Source organism: Mustela erminea, chromosome X (genome assembly GCF_009829155.1).
Source record: "Mustela erminea isolate mMusErm1 chromosome X, mMusErm1.Pri, whole genome shotgun sequence".
NCBI classification, from domain to species: Eukaryota; Metazoa; Chordata; class Mammalia; order Carnivora; family Mustelidae; genus Mustela; species Mustela erminea.
The window spans coordinates 4,368,573-4,390,494 of NC_045635.1; the positions used below are offsets into that span (position 1 = coordinate 4,368,573).

The 21,922-nt window shown below is 54.9% G+C and overlaps 2 protein-coding genes across 3 annotated transcripts in view; one reads left to right on the forward strand and one right to left on the reverse strand.

Annotated features, from left to right (window-relative positions):
* Positions 1 to 18,128, reverse strand: part of PUDP (pseudouridine 5'-phosphatase) — a 78,567-nt gene extending 60,439 nt beyond the window's left edge. For both annotated transcript variants that reach the window (XM_032329505.1, XM_032329506.1), the window contains exon 1: positions 18,008 to 18,128. In XM_032329505.1, coding sequence (XP_032185396.1) covers positions 18,008 to 18,077 — 70 coding nt within the window. In that variant the 5' untranslated portion in view covers positions 18,078 to 18,128. The remainder of the gene's footprint in view (positions 1 to 18,007) is intronic.
* The window catches only part of STS (steroid sulfatase), a 138,989-nt gene continuing 133,019 nt past the window's right edge, over positions 15,953 to 21,922 (forward strand). The window contains exon 1 of the mRNA XM_032329501.1: positions 15,953 to 16,156. Within this exon, the coding sequence (XP_032185392.1) occupies positions 16,143 to 16,156 (14 nt within the window). The 5' untranslated portion in view covers positions 15,953 to 16,142. The remainder of the gene's footprint in view (positions 16,157 to 21,922) is intronic.

The window sequence follows — 21,922 nt, forward strand, 5'->3', positions numbered from 1 at the left end:
GCAAAGTCCAAAGGAGAGCAAACCGTTTAAGTTGTATAAAGCGTGTTTACAACCAGCTGATACCCACGATGAGGGAAAGAGCCCAGAAGCATGGGAGTACATCGACACACGCTCTGTACGGGCACACCATTCCCTCTGGTTTGAAAAGCAGACGTTTAGCCGTCCGCATGTGGAAACAAAGGGTTTTCACGTGACTCTCCCTGTAGGGCCAGACACTGAGGGCCACGCCATCTCCTGCCTTTCTCACATGGAGTTTTCAAGGCAGACTCTCAGACGGGACAGACACTGAGGACAGCTTGCTGTCCTGTTCCCCGGAAGGAGGCTGCCTCTGTCCTGTGGGATATGCCTCTGCTTCCACACGGGGGGTCCGCCAGGGGACTGACGGGCTGCAGCTCCCGCCAGGAGCCAGTGGCCATCCCTGAGCACCACCACAGGGAGTCAGGGAGAGGGACCCGGGGCTGTCGCTCTGGTCTCCCCCAGATGACTTGGAAAAGCTGCCCACTTGGCACAATGGCACTCAGATGCCAGCTGGCAAACGAACGCCGACGGAGGGCGTGTCAGAGAAGACGGGCTCTGCACGGTATGTAATGCCCCCGACACTCAGCCACTTTCTCCTACGAGGCTTCTCCCCAGATCGGACCGACTGTGCTGCTAGAGCCTTGTTACAAGCACGCCCACACATCCCCATCAGCATCGTTTGTGGAATCGGAAGACAGCGGAGCACACCAGGAGAACTTCTCACCGGAGGGTGCCACGGAACCCAAGAACGATCCGTATCTACTTTTTGTTTCGGAAAGTATCGTCATCCACGGTGTGGAAAGACTGAAACGTGCCATACTTTTTATGTGTGAGTGTTTGTTTCTCAGTTCATTATCCAATGACCAGCTCAAAAATCCCTCTGGCGGGCTTTGTAAATTATGTGTCGTACGGATGCTGGAACAGTGTTTCTATACCTAAGAGCAATGGTTGGTGAACGGGGAGAAGGGGGGTGATTTTGCCCACAGGGGACCAAAAACAAAAAAAGTGTTCTTGTTTGTCAATCATTGTTTCTTATGTGATGTAAAAGACAACTGCATTCAGCAACAGTTATCCATCTCTAGGAGCACACAAGGTAGGGAGATGTAACGCTGAGGATGCAATCCGCACAAAGCATGGTGTGCACCGAAGCCGAATCACAGCAAGGCTTTTGTATACTTTTAAATTGTGTTGGCACTGATGCAAACCAGATGACCGCATGTTAAGCCACTAGCGGTAATCTCCAGAGCAACCATGAAGAAAATAACTAAAGGGAGGAAAAAGAACTACACAACAATCAAACACACACATAATAAAAGAAACGGCACGAGAATTGAAATGGTTCGCTAGAAGATGTCTCGTTAGCATGCAAGGAGGCAGTCACGGAAAATAAAGGAAAAACAACGAAATAAGGCACGGGGAAAACAACATTCCATACCAAAATCGTATTTTATGAAGAACAGCGTTTTATGTAAATGGCTAAAATCCCTAATAAAAGGCAAAGACTGCCAGAACGGACTTTAAGAAAGAAAAACAACAAGAGCCAACTTACAGGGCGTCTGTAAGGTACACTTTCAATAGAAAGGTGCAGGTTTGTAGGATGGAGAAGATATCCAATGTAAACAGCAACCAGAAGAGGAGCCGACACAAGACAGACCCAAAACAAGTATCTTTGCTAGAAACAACACAAAGAAATGCAACAGAAACCTTCTACAGAGATGTCATTCTGCATTCCGAAGACGCAGCAATTACAAACATGCATGAGCTCAGCAACACAGCCCCAATGACACAAAACAGAAACTGACCCAAAAGCTGGAGAAACTGATCATTCAACAATGTAGTTGGAGATTTGCATCTCAGGCTTCTGATAGGGGACAGGACTCGATAAAATGTAGCCAGCAGCCAGGAGAGCAGACTTGATACAGTAACTACTTAAACACCACCAACCAGCTGCACTTGGCAGACGTCCATGGAACGCTCCTTGCGACACTAATGTCACACACCTTCTCCAGGAAAACGCTCTGTGCCGTAGGGGGAGGAAAAGGCGGTACGTGAGGCCAAGGCCCCATAAACCTACAAAGGCTTGAATTCACACCACGTAGTTCCCTAATGAACAATGGGAGGAAATTAGAAGTCAATAATGGGGAAAAAATGGGGGAATTCATAAATACGTGGAAAGTAAACAACACATCTGGGTACTGAAAGGTCAGGAATGTCGGAGATGCTGCGGGATAAGCGGAAAGGAACACACGACGCCGCAAAGCTAGGGGTGAGAGGGAAGTAGCAGGTGGAGGGAAGTGACCGGCCACAAGCGCCGCCGCTAATGAAGAACGGTCAGAGACACAGCGTGCGGATGATCTGCAGAACAGGAAGGGGCTGCGAGCCAAGGAAAGGTCAGCCTCCGAGTGAATGGACAAGGCAAGGGAACTGATCGCCCCCCAGACCTCCAGAAAGGAATGTGGCCCTGTGGAGACCTTGATGTCAGCCCAGGGAGACCGACTGGGGATGTCCAACCTCTGAGACCGTCCCAGTACATTTACACTGTGTTAAACCACTTGGTTCGTGATAAGGGGTGACTCCTGCAACAGGAAACCAACACTGTAGGAAACTTTCTTGGCCATCTATTTTTGTGTTTTTTTCTAACTGGACTTCTGTACAGTGGCCTTTTTTTTTTTTAAAAAGATTTATTTATTTGAGAAAGAAAGAGAGCACATGAGCAGGCAGAGGGGCAGAAGGAGAGGGAGAGCTATTTCAAGCAGATTCCAAGGGCCAGCTGAGCGCAGAGCCGGACGGAGCCTCGACCTCACCAACCTGAGCTCCTGACCTGAGCTGAAATCAGGAGTCGGAGGTGCTCAGCTGACTGAGGCCCCCAGGCACCTTGAGCACATCAAATGACTGCAATGACTCTTGAGCACATCAAAAACACGGCAGCCAACAAACCTTTCTTAAATTTCATTCGCATGGGCTTTCCCAACCAAAGGTCAATGGCAGCTAAGACAGTTCACAGCAGTCCCTGCTTCGGCTTCCCCGAGGCTGTCCACTGGCTGTTCAAGAGCACCGTGGCCTCGGTCTGTCTTACTCTACATCATCATCACACATGTATAAACCTTACTCATCACCAGGTTCCTTTTTCCCATCTCCCACTGACATTCCATTGAGCGAGTGTCAATAGTTCAAGTTCTTCTTGCATTCTAAGAGACAAAGGTATGAGGGTAGGTTCCAGATGGGCATGCGTTTCTCATCCTCGAGACGGATCAACTCTGCGAAGAAGGAGCTTCCCAATGCCCCAGGATTACAGCTTCGTGGTGAATCCGCAGTGAATGTATATGTTCTTATGGGTTTTGAATAAATGACAAGCAGCAGCTGCCCTCCACACCCTGCAAAGTGTGAAGACGTTCTTCTCCCAACGCCAGGAACCGCTTCCATTACCTAGCTCTCGGTGGCATCTCCTGCTACGCCGGTTTCTGCCGTGACTATTGTACGATGGACTCCCCTTCAGAGGCGTGCTGGACGAGGACACCAGAGGGAGCATTCCTACGGAGACGATGCCAGAAACAGGCTTCACGGAGGGCGAGCTACAGCACTGGGGTATCAAGTGATTGTGCTGAGATGAAATCAGGGCTGAACAGCTCCTCCTCTAAAGACACAAAGGGCCGCCCGCCACAGGCACACTCCTTTGGCTGCTCAGGCTTCCTTCCTGTCCCTTCTTCTCACGTGTGGGTGGGGGTGGCGGAATCGGAAAACTCCATTATGGAAAGATGACAAAGGAAGATAGGACGGATGCCCACGGTACTCCCGTGGGTGCGGGCCTCGCCGAGCAGCCCTGAGCATGTGCCGTGCACAGCCCTGGCACAGTCTGTCCACCAAGTCTCCAAAAGGGCAGTCCAGACTGCTGGATCCTCTCACGGTATCACCCAGTCTACGCTCCTGGGCGCACTGCTAGGCCTGTCACCACAAAGGAACACAGACTAGGCGGCTTCAACAGCGCACGTGCCTCCCTCCCGGTCCTGGAGGGTGGGAGTCGGAGACACAGGCTGGGCTGAGATGGGCTCCTCTTGAAGCCGAGGAGACGCCACGTTCTCCCTGTGTCCTCACGGGTCCGTCCCTCTGTGCCTGTCTGTGCCCTCCTCTCCTCTTCTTACAAGGACAGCAGTGCTATGCGGCCAGGGCCCATGCCAGTAACCTCATTTTACCTTCATCACCTCTTTAAAACCCCGCTCCCAAACACAGCCCCACTCAGAGGTCCTGGGGGGAGGGTTTCAACATATGCATTTTGGGATTCCATCCCCCAATTCCATCCACAGCACAGCATTATAGATCTTCATGTCTTTGGTATTTCCTTCTGCCAAAAGCAAAGGCAACCGACCACTTAAAATTACCCTTGTAGATCTTGTTTTTCGGGGGACGGGACTACCAGAATAATCAAGAATGAAGAACCAAGATCCTTTTTAAAAGAAGACACCTCACACATTAGAAACCGCTTTATAGATCTCAGATTCTACTGAACTCTGCTCGGGATTTCTGCCAAGATCCAAAGAGCAGTGATGTGTGGGTCCCTCCTTCTATGCAGAGTGCACGGCCGGTAAAAAGTACTGACGTCCAAGCGTTTGTGACCAAAGGGGACAAGCTTTGCACCCTGATCTCCAGCTGGAAAGTGGCCACCTGTCTGTGAAGCCATTCAGGCTCCTTGGACAGAGAGTAAAGCCTGGCTGCTGCTTTTTTTCTGATGCCTGTCACCGTAGGCCGCGTAAGCTGTTCCTCTAACTCAAAGTCCGTGAAAGATACCAGCGCTCCCTCAGAGGTCATTTCACAGCCCTCCTTATGACCCGCTTAAACTTGGGAAGTAGAATGAGAATGCGGAAGTGTCCCCGAGTTCAAAGACTATTGCATTTAGGCAGAAAGACATTTACATAGGCGCTAAAAAGAATGCAAAACCTGATTCTCTGGGTGGGAATGGAAAGTACGTGGTAGAGGACCAGTCTTCCCCAGTGGACGGGGAGGTTATTCAATGCCCCCAGTACTCAGTGACAGCTGGAAGAAGGGAGACCACCGAATAAATTCCTGCGTGCTATTTAATGCTTTATGACTCAAGTCTTCCACATCCTTTGGCCTGTGGGGGCAACCGTGCGGTAAATTAACGTCGAAATGCACACTCGGCTTACTGATCGTCACTCACAGTTTAAGGTGACATTATCGGAATGCGACAGAACAGTCAACTTCACACTCATCGTTTTTACAAACTTCGTTTATCAGGCCAAAGTGATCACTGGGTCTTCTAAGAGGTTCCACCTGTTAATTCCGACAAGAGAAGTCCTGAACAAGGAAATAAAAGCTACTGGCTTTCTAAGTACAGTTTAAAGAGCGTAAAGGTGTTTAAGCTGAGAGAAGAAATTGTAAACAGAACTGGGCGCTGTGACGGCCTCTTTGCGGTGACGGCTCGAGTCCACTACATTTATACACAGCACGAGCAGATACTAAATGCTGAAGCAACAGGTACATTTTGAAGCCCTAACGTTAATAGCCATACAGAGGCCCTCTGTCCCTCGGCAACTTAGGGACCTGGGACGGCGTGTGTCTGCGGCTACAGAAGAGCAGAGACTGAGAAAGGACGGGCATCCGACGGGACTGCGGGCAGAGAGTCGCTGGCCCAAGGCAGACCCATGCTCCTGGCCCTACAAGCTGATACCAGAAGGCACCTTCCCATATTCAGCCAGAGATGGGTGGGGAGCTTTGGAAATACGACAAGCCCCCGTGTACCAGCAGAGTTTTCTCCGTGTAAATCTGGGCACGCAGTTCGCACTTAGAACATTTCTATCTGGGGACACGGGGTCCCATCTGCCAAGTACCACACAGTCAACTTCTGGAAGGCCCCCATTTACAGGCCAGTGTTGGTGCACACATGTGACGTGTGGACGAAACCCAGACAGCTCTCGGACGAAAGCGCGAGCCCCACGGTGACTATGCCGAAAGCATCGAGATTCTGTGCGTTGCATAACACGTCCCAGGCTCACGCCCCCTTCATGTCTGTTCTGTCACTGGCAACCGGGTATTAAGTTTAATTGTGCTTCGACGCAGGTGGGTTAGGAGCTTCCCCAGGTGCACGACATGGTGAACAGGGTTCTTACGTGGGAAGGCAGGACAGACAGTCCTCGGCCTTCGGTGGTTGCGGCAACCAGTGGTTTGCACGTAATTAGAGAAGACAAGGACATACGAGACAGGTGCCGGGATGCAATTACGTCCCATCCAACATCTCATTAACAACACTTTACAGCCCGGGAAGATCACAGGGCACACACCCGGAGATATCCCGGGTCCTGTGCTCATTTCTACGCTCATAAGGGCCACGCTGTGCTGAGAATGTGGGGAGAAGCACGTGGCCGCACGCACCAGAGCAGCTCGTCCGCACACCCCACATATCTGCATACAAAGCAGCTGGGCGCACCAACAGGTATGTAATGCCCGGGCCTCCTCCACCGATAAACTCACTACGTCTGGGCGCTGTGCTACGTGCTCAGGCCCAAAGGGTCCGCAGAACTGACCTCGATCCAAACCTCCGTGGAGCATGGTCTAGCCGCCAGAGTCCTGCTCCCGGATCTACCTGCCAGCCTCCGGAGTCAGGCTGAGCCCGTCTGTGCCTTCCGAGCACGGTAAGCATTCCACCAGCCCCAAGTGTCCTCAGGGAGACACAAACCACTCGCAAGCGCCTTCGCCAGCAAAGCCGGCCTCTCTGGAAAGTATCACTTACGTATTTTACCCGAAAACAGGGGGCAACCTGACCTGCGTGTACGACGTCCCGCCTTTCTGAAGGACGCAGACCCTTGCAGAGGGCACGGAAGGATGTGCACATTGCCACGTCCACAGAGGCTGGACCCAAAATGGCGGGCTCTGGCCCAGGGGTTCAGGAGGAATCACAGGGCCGACAGGAAGCCTGAGAAGACCCTGACCTGCCCCCTCTGTGTCCAGTCACACCCTTTCCTCCTGACTCCCAAATCCGTGTCTTTTCCTCAATTTCCATGCAACACTGAAGAAAGCCAATCAAGACACACAGCAGAACAAGACGGGGTCGGGGCGGGGGGGGAGTCCATACAGCTAATTTCCAGATCTCTCCTTCCCAGACCCACGATGCAGGTCTGGGGGTGTCTGCACTGCAAGTGGGAAGGGGGACGTGAAGATGTCAACTCGCACTGCCGTCCAGGAACCGCCACCATACACAGACGGGCCTCGGCGGGGGCCACGTATTTTGGTGTTCTCGGCAGGGTGTCAGCCCCAAGGGTCTTCTCTGTGTCACATGGGAAACCACAGCAGCTTCCCTTCATGACGTCCATGTCAAAGCTGCCAGACTTCCAAGCGACCGAAACCCAGGGTGCGCACGTGCCCACAGCAGACCCATTCACTGGTGTTGTGTATTACGGCTTTCCTCGGTGTGTACTTCAGGAGGAGCCACTGCGATCCAGCCAAGGCGGAAGGGAATGCTGGCCACCTCCATCTCTCTGGGCTCCCGTAAACCCCAGCAGGACCTAAAGAGCCTTGGAATCGAGCCTCTCGCGTTCCTTCCAGGCCGGCCCTCTGCGTCCATGCAGCGGACTGCGTGCTGTGTCTCAGACGGCGGTGTCTGTGCCCTGCCGTCCTGCAGCCTGTGCACGGGACCCCATTTGGACAAAGGACCTTTGCAGATATGATCAGGTCAAGAGTCTCAAGATGACGTCATACTAATATTTGCCGGGTGGGTCCCAAATCCAAGGATGGGGTCCTTGTAAGCGATACAAGAGGAGGCACAGACGCAGAGGAGAAGCCACGTAAAGACCGGGGCACAGGTGGGAGGGAGGTGGCCACGAACCCAGGAGTGCCCGGAGCCTCCGGAATCTGGAAGAGGCAGGAACGACCCTCCCCCGGAACCCTGGGACGGAGCATGGCCCTGGCCACACCTAGATTTCAGGCTTGGGACCTCCAGGGCTGGGAGAGGGTCACGAAAGCCAGCAGCCTGTGGTACCCTGTTACAGCAGGCCCCAGAAACTACCATGGTGGGGGTGTCACGCACCTGACGACGGCTCAAGCCTCTGAGCCCGTCTCCCTAAGCAGAAGCCTTGGTCACGCACATCATCAAACCCCCCTGGCCACACAGCACCTTGTGCCCCGGGCCTGGGAGACCCCCCAACTTCCTTCCTCCTCCTCCTGGCTCCTTCAGCTCAGCTCGATAGCTTGGTGCGGGATGTATGTAGTCTGGGAGGCACCCTGGGCTGCCGGCCCACTTCCTCTTCCCTCCGCAGGAAACTGGGTCAGCTCAGCAGACAAATGACAACGCAGCAGGATGGAGAAAGTCTGCGGAGCCCACGGCGGTCCTGACCGTGTCCCCGGAAGTGTGTGGGAGGACCCATTCCGGCTGTCAGAACCCAGCATTTGGGGGGCCAGTGAGCAAAGCCTGTGGACCCACAAACTGAATGAACGCCCTGACCACCTCGGTCTCCCTGGGAGTCCTTGTGGATCTGTCCTATCACGCTCTCCTTGAACTGGTTCTGAAGCTAAAACTCTACCCCAAAGCAACCCTCCAGGGCAGAAATCACCATCTGTCTTGAGCCGCCTGAAACCCTCTTCTGGGCCTCGGATGGCTGGGTCCCTGTCTCCTTCGAACCACCCAGTGGGCGACTTCAAAGGCCTTTATCAGGCTGCGGGATCAGGCAAGGGGAGCAGGACTGGTTTAACAAGATGGCTGCTGAGATAGGGCTGGAGCCTTCAGGAAGGGACCAGCTCGCAGGGCTGCACCCGGCAGAGCCAGCATGACTTCCGTGTTTGTGCGAGGAGCACACGCCCAGGCAGCCCAAAAAGGCAGCCCACAGCATGGGGCTCCATGCATACCACGGGGACAGCTGATTTTTCTCTGCACCGATGCAGAAAAAAGGGACCTGTTTAGGGGCACATTCCTTAGACAAAGAGATGGAAGAAGGTTCTAGGGGAAAACGGCGTGAGGGCTACAGTCTTCATCCAAATGCTCCTGGGTGCCGGGATCCTGCAGGGTCACCCTTGGGAACAGCAGGAACCCAGCCCCCGCCACTGCTGTTTGGGTGCGGTGGGAGTGGGGGCACAGACCGGCCCTCGAGAAGACCCAGTTTGGTGAAGTGTTGCCTCCCTGCGCGCCTGTGAGAGGAGGCACGAGGCCGCCCGCGTCGCTGTCACTGCGCGAGCTCCCGAGGCCTCCGGTCCCTCCTCTGTAGCACGGGGCTGCGTCCACCGCGCAGAGCTAAGTGAGATATGCCCAAAAGTGCTCCTGGGAGCGCGGGGCACACGGGAAAGGCTCTCGACGGGCACGGGCTTGGTGAGGAAGCCGCAGAGAGCCTAGAGACTGCAGAGCTCTGGGGGTGGGGCAGAAGGCGCAGAAGAGAGGCTGGGCCGCGAACTCCCGGCCTCTGCGTGTGGCCCACGGCAAGGCAGGAGAAGAGCAGACCGGGCAGGGAATTCCAGGCTCCACGGGACATCACCGTGTGTCCAGGAAGGGTTACGCGGTGGTGACCGATCAATGCAAGAGAGAGGGGAAGCCAGACCAGAGGCTCGGAGAGTCCTGAAAGCCAGAGCGGTTGCTGAAGCCGGTTCACAAGTGATGTGCAAGACACAGACGGGGTCCACGCCGGTCACGGAACGGAAGAGGAAGAGGACGGACGGCCTGAGGAAGGCAAGTGAGGAGCGTGCGTGAAGCAACGAGAGAATTCCAAGGACGGAGTGGGGCAGGGGCAGGGGAGGCAGAAAGTTCTGGAAGTGTAAGAGAAGAGTGGATGTGGCAACACACCAGCGTGCTCCTTTTCTGGGCAGAGCTTCCGCGAGCCGTGCTGCGGGTGCCAGCTCTCGGGGGCTGCGGCAGAGAGGGAGTGGGAGCAGGAGGGCGGCCGCCTTTCCAAGAAGCTTGGCAAGACGTGGAAATGGGGGAATGCACTCTGGCCGGACCCCCAGGCTGAAGCAGCATCTGTTTATGTGCAAAAGGTGGACGTGAAAGGCGCCAAGACCACACTGATACGCCACCCAAGGCCCTCAGCGCACGGTCACTGCGGTTCCGCCGAAGACAGAAGCGTGGGACTGCACTACGCCCAGCTTCTTCATCCCACTAGTGTGGATTGGACCGAGGGGAATAACACCCTGCTGAGGGGAGGGTGGTGCTTCTGTGCCTGAAGAACGTCCCACCGTCGTGTCAGGGCATCGGGACACCGGACGTGTCGGTGTTTACAGCCCCTTGCTTGTTCTCTGGGGCTGGGCAGAGAGTGGGGTCCCGATGTTGAGGGTGTACTCCTAACGTGGCCTCGTCAGCACTGTGCTATGCTGCGCTAAGTTCGCAGGAAGCGGCCGGCACGGCTTCCTCTTTCTGGTCCTCTTCACGCCGATGCCTCTCCCTGGACCGGGTTCCCGGTCCTTCCTTCCGCAAGGGAAGAAATGCTTGCCTTCCCCTCAGGATGGACCGCGGCTGCTGCTCCTTACTTCCAACGCTTGTGTGCGTCAGCGAAGAGCACGCTAAGTCCGCAGGTTGACAATCTCCCCATCGTATCACTCAAGCTCAGGCTCACGTCAAGATTCCCGGGACCGTGGCGGCCGACAGGCCGTGGGAGAGGAGACAAGCCTCGTCCAGAGCCGCCGAAGTCGGCTGACAGGTGCGTGAGAATCGGTCCCCAGAGGGCAGGAGTCGGCACACAGGTGCCACAGGGACACGGTCCCCAGGTCTAACCAGAGCACCGCGGGAATGCAGACGGTGGTAGGGGACTACTTTCTGAACAACTTCAGGCAGCCTTTATTCCTTTTGTGCGTGTGTGCTTGTCAGCTTCTGTGTGACACTACCACCCTGACACACTGCTGTGTCACAGGCTTGCTTTGCAAATCCCCGGGGCGCGCTCCCGCTGCCCTGACAACAAGACACAGAGGGCCTGGACGGGAAGGGGATCTCGTCTTCTCCTAATATTTCCCGCTGTCCCACAACATCTGGGCACGCCGCCTCAAGTGTCCAGGGAGCTGAGTGTCCTGGAGCTCTTCCTTCCAACATCAATGTTATTCAATGATGTCTTTTCACGTTCTTGTCTTTTTAAGCAGAACCTACTGACTACGAACAATTCATTCGCATTTGGTTTTGTTTTTTGGCGCTTCGTGCTAAAGGCTTAATCGTTCTATTCTGTCATGGTAAGTTTCAGCCACGTGGAAACGTTCCCCAAAAGTTCCGGGAGTACCCAGGAAAGACCCATGCAACCAAGGCCTCTGTACAACCAAACCCTCCAAACTGCAGATAGCGTGGCACTTCATTCCTAACTCCGTGTGCTTCTCCAAAAATTAGGGACACTGACAGCCAATATAAGTTAAAAAAAAAAGGAAAGAAAAAAAATGGAGTTAACCTTTACAAATGTCTACAAACCTAGACAACTGTATTTGCTTTCTACGCATCTCTGCTTTCCAAGGAGTTTGATGCCAGAGGTCTGAACGCCCCTGGATGGCCTCCCCCACAACCACTGCGAGAAGCCATGGCCTGCAACCAGAATGAGATGGGAGCAAAAGCGGTGTGCATCTGTACGTCTGCAGCCGCACGCGCATGGACAAACAGACCCTGGGTTCCCACACACACCCTCTCTTCAGGGTGAGTGGTGCCAGCGAGACTTCACTTCCCCCAAAGCCACACCCAGCCTGTCTATGTGCCCAATGGTTCAGGCCTTCAGGACACACAGGCACCAGGGCCACGCTGATACCTGGTCAGGCTATACGCTTCTCCCCAAAATGCCCTACGTGCCACCGTGCAGGACGACAGTGGGTTCCACAATGCTTCTGAGGACCAGACTCGTCGGCAGGCTGGGTCTAGGGGACAGGACGGACCACATGCCCACTGTGTCCCCAAGAAGGCAACAGCTGTGCATGAAGCATCATTTACAGCTTACAGGGCACAGAGGGAGAGAGAAACAAGTAAGGAGACACCAGGTGGAAGCAAGCAGCGAAATCCCAAATCCCGGACAACTGTACACATTCCACAACATCACCGGTCTGGACTTTTCCAGAGGTCACCATTGAGGGGGAAACAAAGGGGATGTGATTTGGGGGACGGGAGACGTTTTCTGATTGAAACCAGGGTAAATGGACAAAGGCTCCCTGAGGATCCCGTTGGGAAATCACTAGAGCACTTTCAGCTGCACCAAGAGGCCACCCTTGTCTGCACATTCCAACTATCATTAGTGAGAATCCTCTTTTTTTTTTTTTTTTTTTTTTTGGTTAAACTCAAACTCTGTGCTTGATAAAGATACGGTGTCTCTGCTTTAGTAAACATGGTCCTTGCTCAGCCGTTTCTTCTGCTGGTCGGGAATGCCCCGTTTCGTTCCCTGCCCCTTTGTGTACTGGACAAACATCTCTGGGGGCTTCCTGTGCACAGCACAGCTCTGTCCCTATCATGCCATTGCCGTGTTCGCTGGCAAGTTGCGCACAGACTCCACTCACCGTGGCTTATGTCCCATCTGGACTCTGAGAGGAAAAGAAGAGACTGGTTTTGAAAACCGCGCAGCACCGGGCCAGCACGCCGCTTCTGAACAGACAAGGATGAGTGAGGCACGGCTCGGGAGCTGTGCCGTCCAGCACGGGGACCTGCAGCCACAGGACGCTACTGAAATGGAAAGCACGACCACATAGACGGGACAATTCCGTTTCTCAGTTGCACGAGTCACATTTGACAGACACAGGGGGCCCGTGCGGTTCCTGTCCGCAGCGCAGACAGAGAGAACATTCCCACACGGCAGGCAGTCCTGCGGGATGGACAGTGCTGGTCTGGAGGGCAGAGAGGTCAAGAGTCCTCATCAAGGACACCCCACTTCCCTGACTCATGCAGGGTGCAGAGAGTGGGGATTTCAGGACACTTAGCTGTTGGCTGTACACATCACAGGGAAGGACGGGGGTGGGGACCCAGATGGTAAAGGAAGGCGCCTGCCTAAGACTGCCTAAGACTTAGGCACGCTAAGGTGTGCTGCAATGGCAGGCCACCTCGGCAAACCCAACGGTGACAGACCTTCTGGTGCAAAAATGATGTGCGTCACAATAATTCTGTTTTCCAGAAAATTCTGCATCCATGCCCTGCATGGAGATCTGCACATTACAGCCGAGACTGCCCCCACCCATTTTAACTACAGTTAAGTGAAGGTTTTCAGAGATGAAACGTTCTAATTATTAGTCACTGGTGCACACGCACACTTGCCAGTAGGAAATTCATTTCCAAATGTAATCCACGGTGGCACGACACTCTATTTTCCAGCCAGGGGCTGCGTCTGAGTCACGTTCCAAATACCTCACCCCAAGGTGTGACGGCGTCATCGGGGCATCGGTGTAATGAGTGCTTTTGGTGCACGTTTCTTGGGGGCACTACTTCCCTGGCTCTTTTACAAGGCATGAAATCTGCACCTAGCCCTGGACAATGACAGAGTGTAATGTAAACCACAGTTGGTAAAACAACAACAACAAAAAAGAACCAGAGTCAAAGGCACGTCATCACAAGGGCAAACAGACCTAGGAGCCCCCTCCTGAACTGCCTTTCCAGAAGAAAGGAGGGAGAAGTAAAAGCTGGATCCTGAGAAACCAAGAAGGTGGCTTCCCATGATGGTCGCATCTGTGACTCGGAGGTGCCCCACAGAGCACGCCGAGTGGGGGGGGGCGTAGGGAAAGCAAGCACGGGGCATCACCTGCAGGGACAGGGCTCTGGTGAAGAGCTCAGTCAGTCGCCCTGCCAGCTGGACTGCACTCTCCTGTCTGAGCTCCAGTCTGCAGTGGGGATGTGTCAAGGGCTCTCGAAAGGGGAGCAGCTGCGGTGCCCACTCGCCAAGTGAGCACTGACTGTGAGAAGGAACGCGCAGGGCCACAGGTCACGTCTGCTGGAGAGAGTCCCCAAAGGCGACAGGCTTTACCAGCTTCGGTGCATACGTGGCTGGCATCCCTATTCCTGACAAGGGTCCTGCAACACACCCAGAGTCTCTCTCTTCTTCTGGGAGGGTCCTTGTTGTGGGGGCGGGGAGGGCAGGGAGGGGGCGGTGAGTCCACCAGCATCTTCCTCCAAACAGAGAAAGTCGGACTCAGGGCTCGCTTTCCTGTGGGCTCTGCTCTGCCGCCAGGCCTCTGGCCTCCAAATTTCAGGAGACTTCTTTGCAAGGAACTTAATTAACTTCCACCTAGCAAGCTGAACAAAAACCCCGGCACCCGCGGCGGGCTCCCAGGAGGGCAGGGCAGGAAGCATGTGAAGGGCAGCCCCTGGACTCCAGCGTCAGACCCCAGGGCACACGACCAAGAGAGTTTCCAAAGTGCCCTGCAGCTGCTGGGATCTAGGCAAGCCCTCAGGGCGGATGAGAACCACAGACAGATGCCCCTCAACACTCCTTTCTCTGCTGTACCTTCTGAGCAGCAGCCATGACTCTGGGAGTGTGTGGACGGGATACACAAGAAGAACCAACGCACACACTGAAAAGCCCCTGGTCTCACTTTAAAAAGTCTCATACACGTCACATGGGGGTCAGATGACAAGGCGCTGTGGCTCCTGTGAAAATCAGTCTGGAGCATGGGCTGACCTCACGGAAGGAGATTCTCTTTTTGTCATCAGCCTCACGGATGCTCCAGGGTGGAAAGACACTAGCCCCGGCACGGTGAACAGAACCACCAGAGGGACAGGGGTTCTGGCCACACACTGGGCATGATGGTGACGCGGTCCAGTCAAGCAGTGACTGTCGAGACTCAGTGACAGCCACAAAGGCCCTGTACCGCACATACACACCCTGTCCCCACCCACCCTCCCACCCCCGCCCCGGGGCTTGCGGTCTGTCCAGGAGCCCAGAGAAACAGGCACCGCCAGTTTCAGGTACTGTGACTTGGCAGGCTGGGAGCTAAGGCAGCACAAAGATGTCCAGCACAGGTCACCTCCTCTGCCATGCAAAGGAGCAGCCACACGCCAGCCGTTTGCATCCTGGAACCCGTGTGCATTTAGGGAGACGTGGTAAATTATGATCAACAATGCAAATCTCCTTCTCATGCCCCACACAGATCTCTTACTATTTTCTGATCTTTAAGAATTCAAACACAATCTTATTTTTCTTTGCTAACTTTTATGGATGTTACATAATCCCTGTCTGGGACACCCAAAAAATATATTTGACGTGCACTGCATTTTACATATTCCAACATTCTGAATACTGCTAACCTCCCCCTCTGCCTGGGCCCGGTATCAAGATTAGACATCATGGGCTGCTCCCTGAAGCCCTCCGTGGGACCGTCCAATGCCAGAGGCATTCATTCGCCCAGCGTGGCTAAGGAACACGTGAAAGGTGGCTAGCTTGACTGAGACGAGCTTCTACGTGTAAAATGCACATTTCAGAGACTAGGTCTCAAAAATGCAGGTAACAGATCTGGGGAATTTTTACACTGATGGGTCGAGAAACAATATTCTGGATATGTTCAGAGAGGGAAAAAATAGACTGTTAAGTTGGTTTCATCTGCACGTTTCTGCTTTTTCAGCGCTGCCGTGCAACGTTTTCTGCAGTCCTATTTCTACCAGACAGCACTGCTCCGCACAACAGACTTCTTGTCTTTTACAGAGAAAGGGCCCACCCCGTGGGCTCCTAATTCCAGTTATTTACGAACTAGATAATCTTCCCTATCCAGAAGCCAAGAGACTGTTTGAAAACCTGTCATCTTCTTTCGAAATCTTGTCCTGGTTCATAAACAATCTCAGTCCCCTTTCTTCTTTTTCTAAATGGCCTCTGAGAACCAAAATTATTACCTGGATCACAGCCGGTTGTTACCTTGCGTCAATAAAAAAACACATTTCCTATTTCAAATGTACTGGGAAGTGCCCTAGCACTGTCAACATTTGTACAAAAATTTCCATTTACTTCCTCATTGTCCCCTGATTAAACAAGTTTCTCCAGAACAGAATCATTCCCCGTGAAACCAAGTGCTTTCCATTTCATTTCCCCGAGAACTGCAGTCCTGGGGGCTACCGGGGCAAAGGGAACTTCGAGGGGAAACACACTGACCGTTCTAGGAAGCAGACTTTCCGCAAAAGGACTCCTTACGAATTCACGGTCGGGTGTTACACAAACAGCAGACACCTGGGAAGAAGTCAGGCGCTGAGGAACTCGAGCAGGGGGCACTGGATGGACCCAGCAAGGTAAGGCAGTAGTAGGTTTTAGACACCAGTGTTTTACACAAGACGCTTTGCGAAAGAACGGACTAAACGGATTCCTGAGAAAGTTCTTCCAAGTCTCAGTACCTCAAACAAGACTTAAAGCAGAGAGGCGGAGGCAAAGGGCAGAAAACACGGAGAAAAATCTTCCCAATTGGCACTCATTCTTGGTTCTCGGACCAGTTCAAAGGACTGGCTAACAGTGCCAGGGGCTAGTGGAGCCGCCTGGTTCGTCGCTGGCCCTGCAGGCGCCAGGGTCCCAGACGCCGCACTGATGGCTTCAGGGACCAGCTGTGCTTGCATCTGGAGACAGAAGCAAGCGTGCAGCTCATTTAGAACTTTAATAAATTTAATTTCGGTGACGCATCTCGGCGGCATGAATGTTCACGAGACGCCCACCACAGGTTCTCTGGACCTTCCATCAGAGGCTAAGAAACTTGACAATTTAAGTGTTTGACCACGTGGGCAGGAAAATTCACATCTATTTACTAGGGATATGGGTCCTAGAAGGTTTCTGCAATGGAGTCGTTTTAGAGGTCGTAGCTGCACACACTGTTCTCTGCAATTAGTGACCTCAACGGGGTTTTTTATTTTTTTTTTTTTTTTTTTTAACTTTCTTAGGAATTTATCGGTTTCTGTCTATGGGTTCATAAAACAAAGTGATTGTTTTTCGTGTGCCTTAAAAAAAAAAAAATCAGTCTTATTACCAGGGAACCACGTAGCGATATGATGGGCAGGGGGACAGGGTGACCATGACCACGAGGATGAGCACAGCTCGTATATTTAGAATCAGACCGATCTGGACTCAATGCTTCTCTGCTGGGTGACCTTGGGCTAGTGACTTAACCCCTCTGAGCTGCGGGGTTTGTTTCCATGGGTGGCTGCAACCCGTTTCCCCTGCTCTGCAAGGTCTGAGGGCAAGTAAACATCTGGAGCAGGTCCGGAGCCTGCATGAAGTGCGGGGGGCCTTTCTGGAGGCCCAGCAGGGCTTCGGAGGCTGTGAGGTCAGAGCCCTATGACCTGCTGGTGTCCTGGGCGGGGACGCCGAGGCTGTGGTTCTGCCCTGCTGCATGCGCGGAGCGGCGTCCTGTCCGTGTGGTCCGTGCGGTGACCAGCGGCCCCTGACCCCGCGCTCTCAAAGGGGCCGTCGGAGAGCCCGCAGGAGGCCCGGCCGGCGCAGCGGGACCTCTGGGACCTGCCCGCAGCGGGGCCGGCGGGGGCCCAGACGCTCCTCGGGCCCGCCACGCCCCTCCCCCGCCGACCCTGAGCTGCAGGTCACCGCGGGCAGCCGCCGCCCCGAGCAGGGCTCCTCCGGCTGCGCGCGGACCTGCGAGGTCGCGGGGCGGACCGTGCACTGCGGAGCCCCGCGCAGCCCCCGCCGCAGCCCTCCGCGCGCACGAGGCCCCGCACGGCGCCGCCCGGCCAGGCGCGAGCACCCCCCGCGCCCTCCGCGACCGCCCCGGGGCAGGCCGGGGCGACCCCCGACGGGCGCGCCCGCGGGGCAACGGAGGCCGCGCTCCGGCTGCCGCCCCCGGACGACGCCCCCCGCCCCGCCCCCGCCCCCGGCCGCCCGCACGGGGGTCTCCAGCGCCGCCCCCGCGCGCGCCGCCCCCCGCCACGCACTCCGTCCCCGCGCGCACCGCCCCCCGCCACGCACTCCGTCCCCACGCGCGGCGCGGCCGCCGGAAGTAGCGCCCCGGCGGCGCCGACGCCGCAGCCCCGCGCGCGGCCGGCCTGACGTGGCCCCCGGCGCCCACCGAGGGTCCCGCGCGCGGCCCCGCCGCCGCCCCTCAGAGCGCCCGGGCGGCCCGAGCGGGGACGGACGCAGCTACGCACCCAGGAGGAGGCCGTCCATGTCGAAGAGCAGGTGGGTGACGGGCCGCGGCGGGGGCACGGGCGCCGCCATTGTGCCGCCGTCACGGACGGGCGGGGGCGGGGGCGGAGGGAGCGGCGCGCGCTCGCCGGGCCGCGCACGCGCGCTCCGGGGCTGCGCGCCAGTGCCCCCCCCCACCTAGACGCTCTGCGCACGCGCTCCGCGAGCTTCCGCGCCCTGAGATGTTCTCGTGCACGCGCGCTTGCAACCTCCTTAGGCTCCCGAGTCGCACTGCGCACGCGCGCCTCGGTCTGTCTGTGGAAGCTCCTCTGGTGCGCGCTGTGAGCCGCTGTCGGGCACGCGCGCTTGCGACCCACCTTTGAGGTCCGCAGTCGCACTGCGCACGCGCGCTTCGACCGGACTGAGGAAGCTCGTCTAGTGCGCGCCCTGAACCGCGCACGCGCACGCGCGCTCCGCTCTTCCTGCCGCGTCCCGCGCGCGCGGGCGACTTTTGGATGTTCCGCTCAGCCCGCGCCGCGAGGTCGGGACGCATCACGAAGGGGCACAAGTTTGCGCCGCGGGCACCCCCGACACACGGGGCCGCGCAGAGTCTAGTTCCCGGCCTGTGGGCAGTGCAGGACCTGAGTTTGGAAAGGGCGTGAGACAGGAGGGCAAGCCTAGAAGGGCCGGTGCATGGGCTGTTTGGGGGTTAGGGGCCTGGAAAGGCGCTCAGGATGGCATCAGCGCCAGCCACCCGGTCACCGGGAGCCTAGGTGGCCCGGATATGCAGTCAGGAGCGGCGGTCCCGGGACCCTCGCCGATTTCCTTTTCAGTTTCGCGCGCCCGCCGCCTCGCGGGTCCAGGCGCATGCGCAGGGGCGAGCGGGTCTGAGGCTCTGCAGCCGCGCACCTGCTCCTCCCGGGCCGTCCGGGGAGCCCGCGTTCTTCCTAAGCGCCCCTTTCCCCCCGCTAGATCGGGTAGGAAGGGGCCTGAACCGAATTATTAACGTGCCCTGCCGTCTCATCTGCCTTCCTCGCTCTCAGTTGTTCCTTGTTGGTTTTTTTGGGGGGGGGGGTTCCCCTTTTCCACGCTTGCTGAATGCAAGCTGTAAAGGTTTTTTTTTTCTTTTGGGACACTCCCCCCAAAACGCCTCTGTGACCCTGTTTTTGTTTACTGTCGGTTGATGTCGCGTGTGCATGTTTATGCATCACCTCTTTAAAGTAGCAGATGCCAGAAAGTTCCAGACACCTTAAAACGTGAGGGTCCCAGGGTGGTGGGACGCTGGAGGGAACTGCCCTGGGGACAGCTTGGACGCAGCCAGCCGAAGGTCTGTGCCTCAGTTTCCTCGTGTGTTAAGTGTGGGCGTCAGAGGGGACAACGCAGGTCAAGCTCTGACTATCAGGCATTAGTACATCCGTGGTCAGTGCGTGTCTTTCCAGAGCTCTTACTAGGAGAGGAGTCTAAGCGTGATTTCTTTTGGGGGACGCTGGACCTCACTCACAGAAGATAGTTCATCAGCGGAGTAGTGAGGCAACTGTGACCCCAGTGTGCTAGAACTGCTGCGACAAAATCCCACAGACTGGGTGGCTCCAACCGCTTGTGTGTTCCGGAACAGGTCTGGAAAAGCCAGAAATTGGAGAACAAGGTGCCAGCAGCAGGGTGAATCCCTCCCCGGGGCTGTGAGCATTGGATTGTGTCCAGAGCTCTCTCCGTGCCTGGTGCATGACCTTCTTATCTCTTTCTAGCATCTACTGTCTCTGTGATTCTATTTCTCCATCCCAGTTTCTCCTCTCTGAGATGACCCCAGTTATCCCAACCCCCCGCCTACCCTAATGACCACCTTTTAATCTGATTCCTTGGCTGAAGACTTTGTCTTCCAATAGTCACACCAGCTCCCTCCCTGCTGGCACTCCAAGTTTTTGTTTCTTTGTTTTGATGCCTGAGGTTATCTGGTTATAGAATTCTCCTTCTCAGATTTTCTAAGTCTCTAGAAACCCTTGGGGGAATGCATGTTTTTCTCTCCCATTGTAATATCACAGCTCTGTTGATTCCTTAGATAAGAGGAAAGAAAGCCTCCAGGGCCAGAACTAAGCATTCAGAGCTGGGGGGGGGGGGGGCGGTAACCTGGAAGCTGTCTCTGGTGGGTCCCTAAATCAGACAAGGATAGTTGACTCCTTAGAAGGAGTTTCAGGATTTCTACAGATTTGCTGCAAAAATAAGCCGTCTCGTAAATGCAGATGACGGAGGTTACACAAGAGGAGGGTGGAGACATCTGGAATGTCTTCCTTGCCCTGTTCCAGCCACTGTGGCTCTGGGCATGGCTCTTGGCGGAGAGTCTAGCTTGTTCACTTAGAGGAACACAGGTACCAGCCAGGGATTTTCCCTCCAGTTCCCGGACCTGGCAAAAACCTCCCTGGAATTGCGAAAGAGATCCACGGGGCAGTTTGGTGGACGTGTGCTCTCCACAGGGGTGAAAACGTGCTCCAAATCATTGTTTTAAAGTCTTGTTTTCTATCGTCTTATTTATTTGCCAGAGAGACAGAGACAGCGAGAGAGAGAGCGTGCACACAAGCAGGCAGAGAGGCAGGCAGAGGCAGAGAAAGAAGCAGGCTCCCCGCTGAGCAAGGAGCCTGATGCCGGACTTGATCCCAGGACCCTGAGATCATGACCTGAGCTGAAGGCAGAGGCTTAACCCAATGAGCCACCCAGGAATCCCTGATGTCTATACTCTTGAGAAACACCTCTTATGAATGATGGGAGATGCCTCTTAAAAAAAAACAAAATAAAAAAACACAGAAGCAAACCAAACTGTGAGAACCATCATGCTTTTCTATGTCATAATCTACATTAGGAAAAAAAAAAATGAAAATGTGCTCACAGTGAAAGTGGTTTCTGTGCAAGTAACTAGAGGCACTTTAACTTGTTAATCCTTCTAACAGTCTGAGTGTCTGTGCAGAGGGAAGATGGATTTCCTTGCATGGATTACCATTTATTTTTGCAAAATTGTGTTTTCCCTGTGGGATGATGGCTCACATTTCCCGACAACTTTTTTTTTTTTTTTTAAGATTTTATTTATTTGGCAGGGAGAGAGAAGGTGTGCGTACAAGCAGGGGGAGTAGGAGAGGGAGAAGCAGGCTCTCCGCTGAGCCCAGAGCCTGATGCGGGGCTTAGTTGCATGACTCTTGAACCATGACCTGAGCCAAAGGAGGTTGCTTAACCGACTGAGCCTCCCAGTTGTCCGTCTTGATGACTTTGAGTAAAGTGTGGTACAGTGGTATCAGAAATTCATTCAGAATGGATTGTGCACATTTGAAAAGAAGAATCCATTCCCACACAATTAATAAACTCCAACGTGCCATTCATCATCTGATGAAAGTATGTGCATGCCCTAGCCATTCTTTATCTGGTTGGGTTGGTTCTTCCGTCCCTGTGTTTGCTTTCTGTGTTGTATCTGGAAGGCTGCTTGTTGCCCAAGCCATCTTCGGGAGCACACCCAGCTCTGCGGTTCAGCCTGAGCGGCCTTCATTTCCTTCCTTCGCTCCGACCTGGCGCCTGGGAGCACGAGGCTGATGTATGGTGCCCTTCCTGCAGGCTGCCCGTGTGGACCCCTGCAGCAGCTGGTGGCGGGGCCGGGTCTCTAAGGGATGTGTGCAGGCAAGCCCCAAGGGACACTCGAGGTCGCTTGTGGCAGAAGTAGTTAGGATTTGTGGGTCGTTTGGAGAGCCTACTGGGCTATGCCAATGCCAAGGGCTGCTTGCTTGTATGGGTCGACATTCCTCTAGCAGGAGATCCTGCAGGGGGGCGGCTTCCTGGCGAGGCAGAGGGTGCGCATTACGAATGTGTATCTTTTCATATGTGCACATGCATACATCTATATAGATACATTGTTACATCTCACTTGCATACATGTATATAGATACATTGTTACATCTCATACG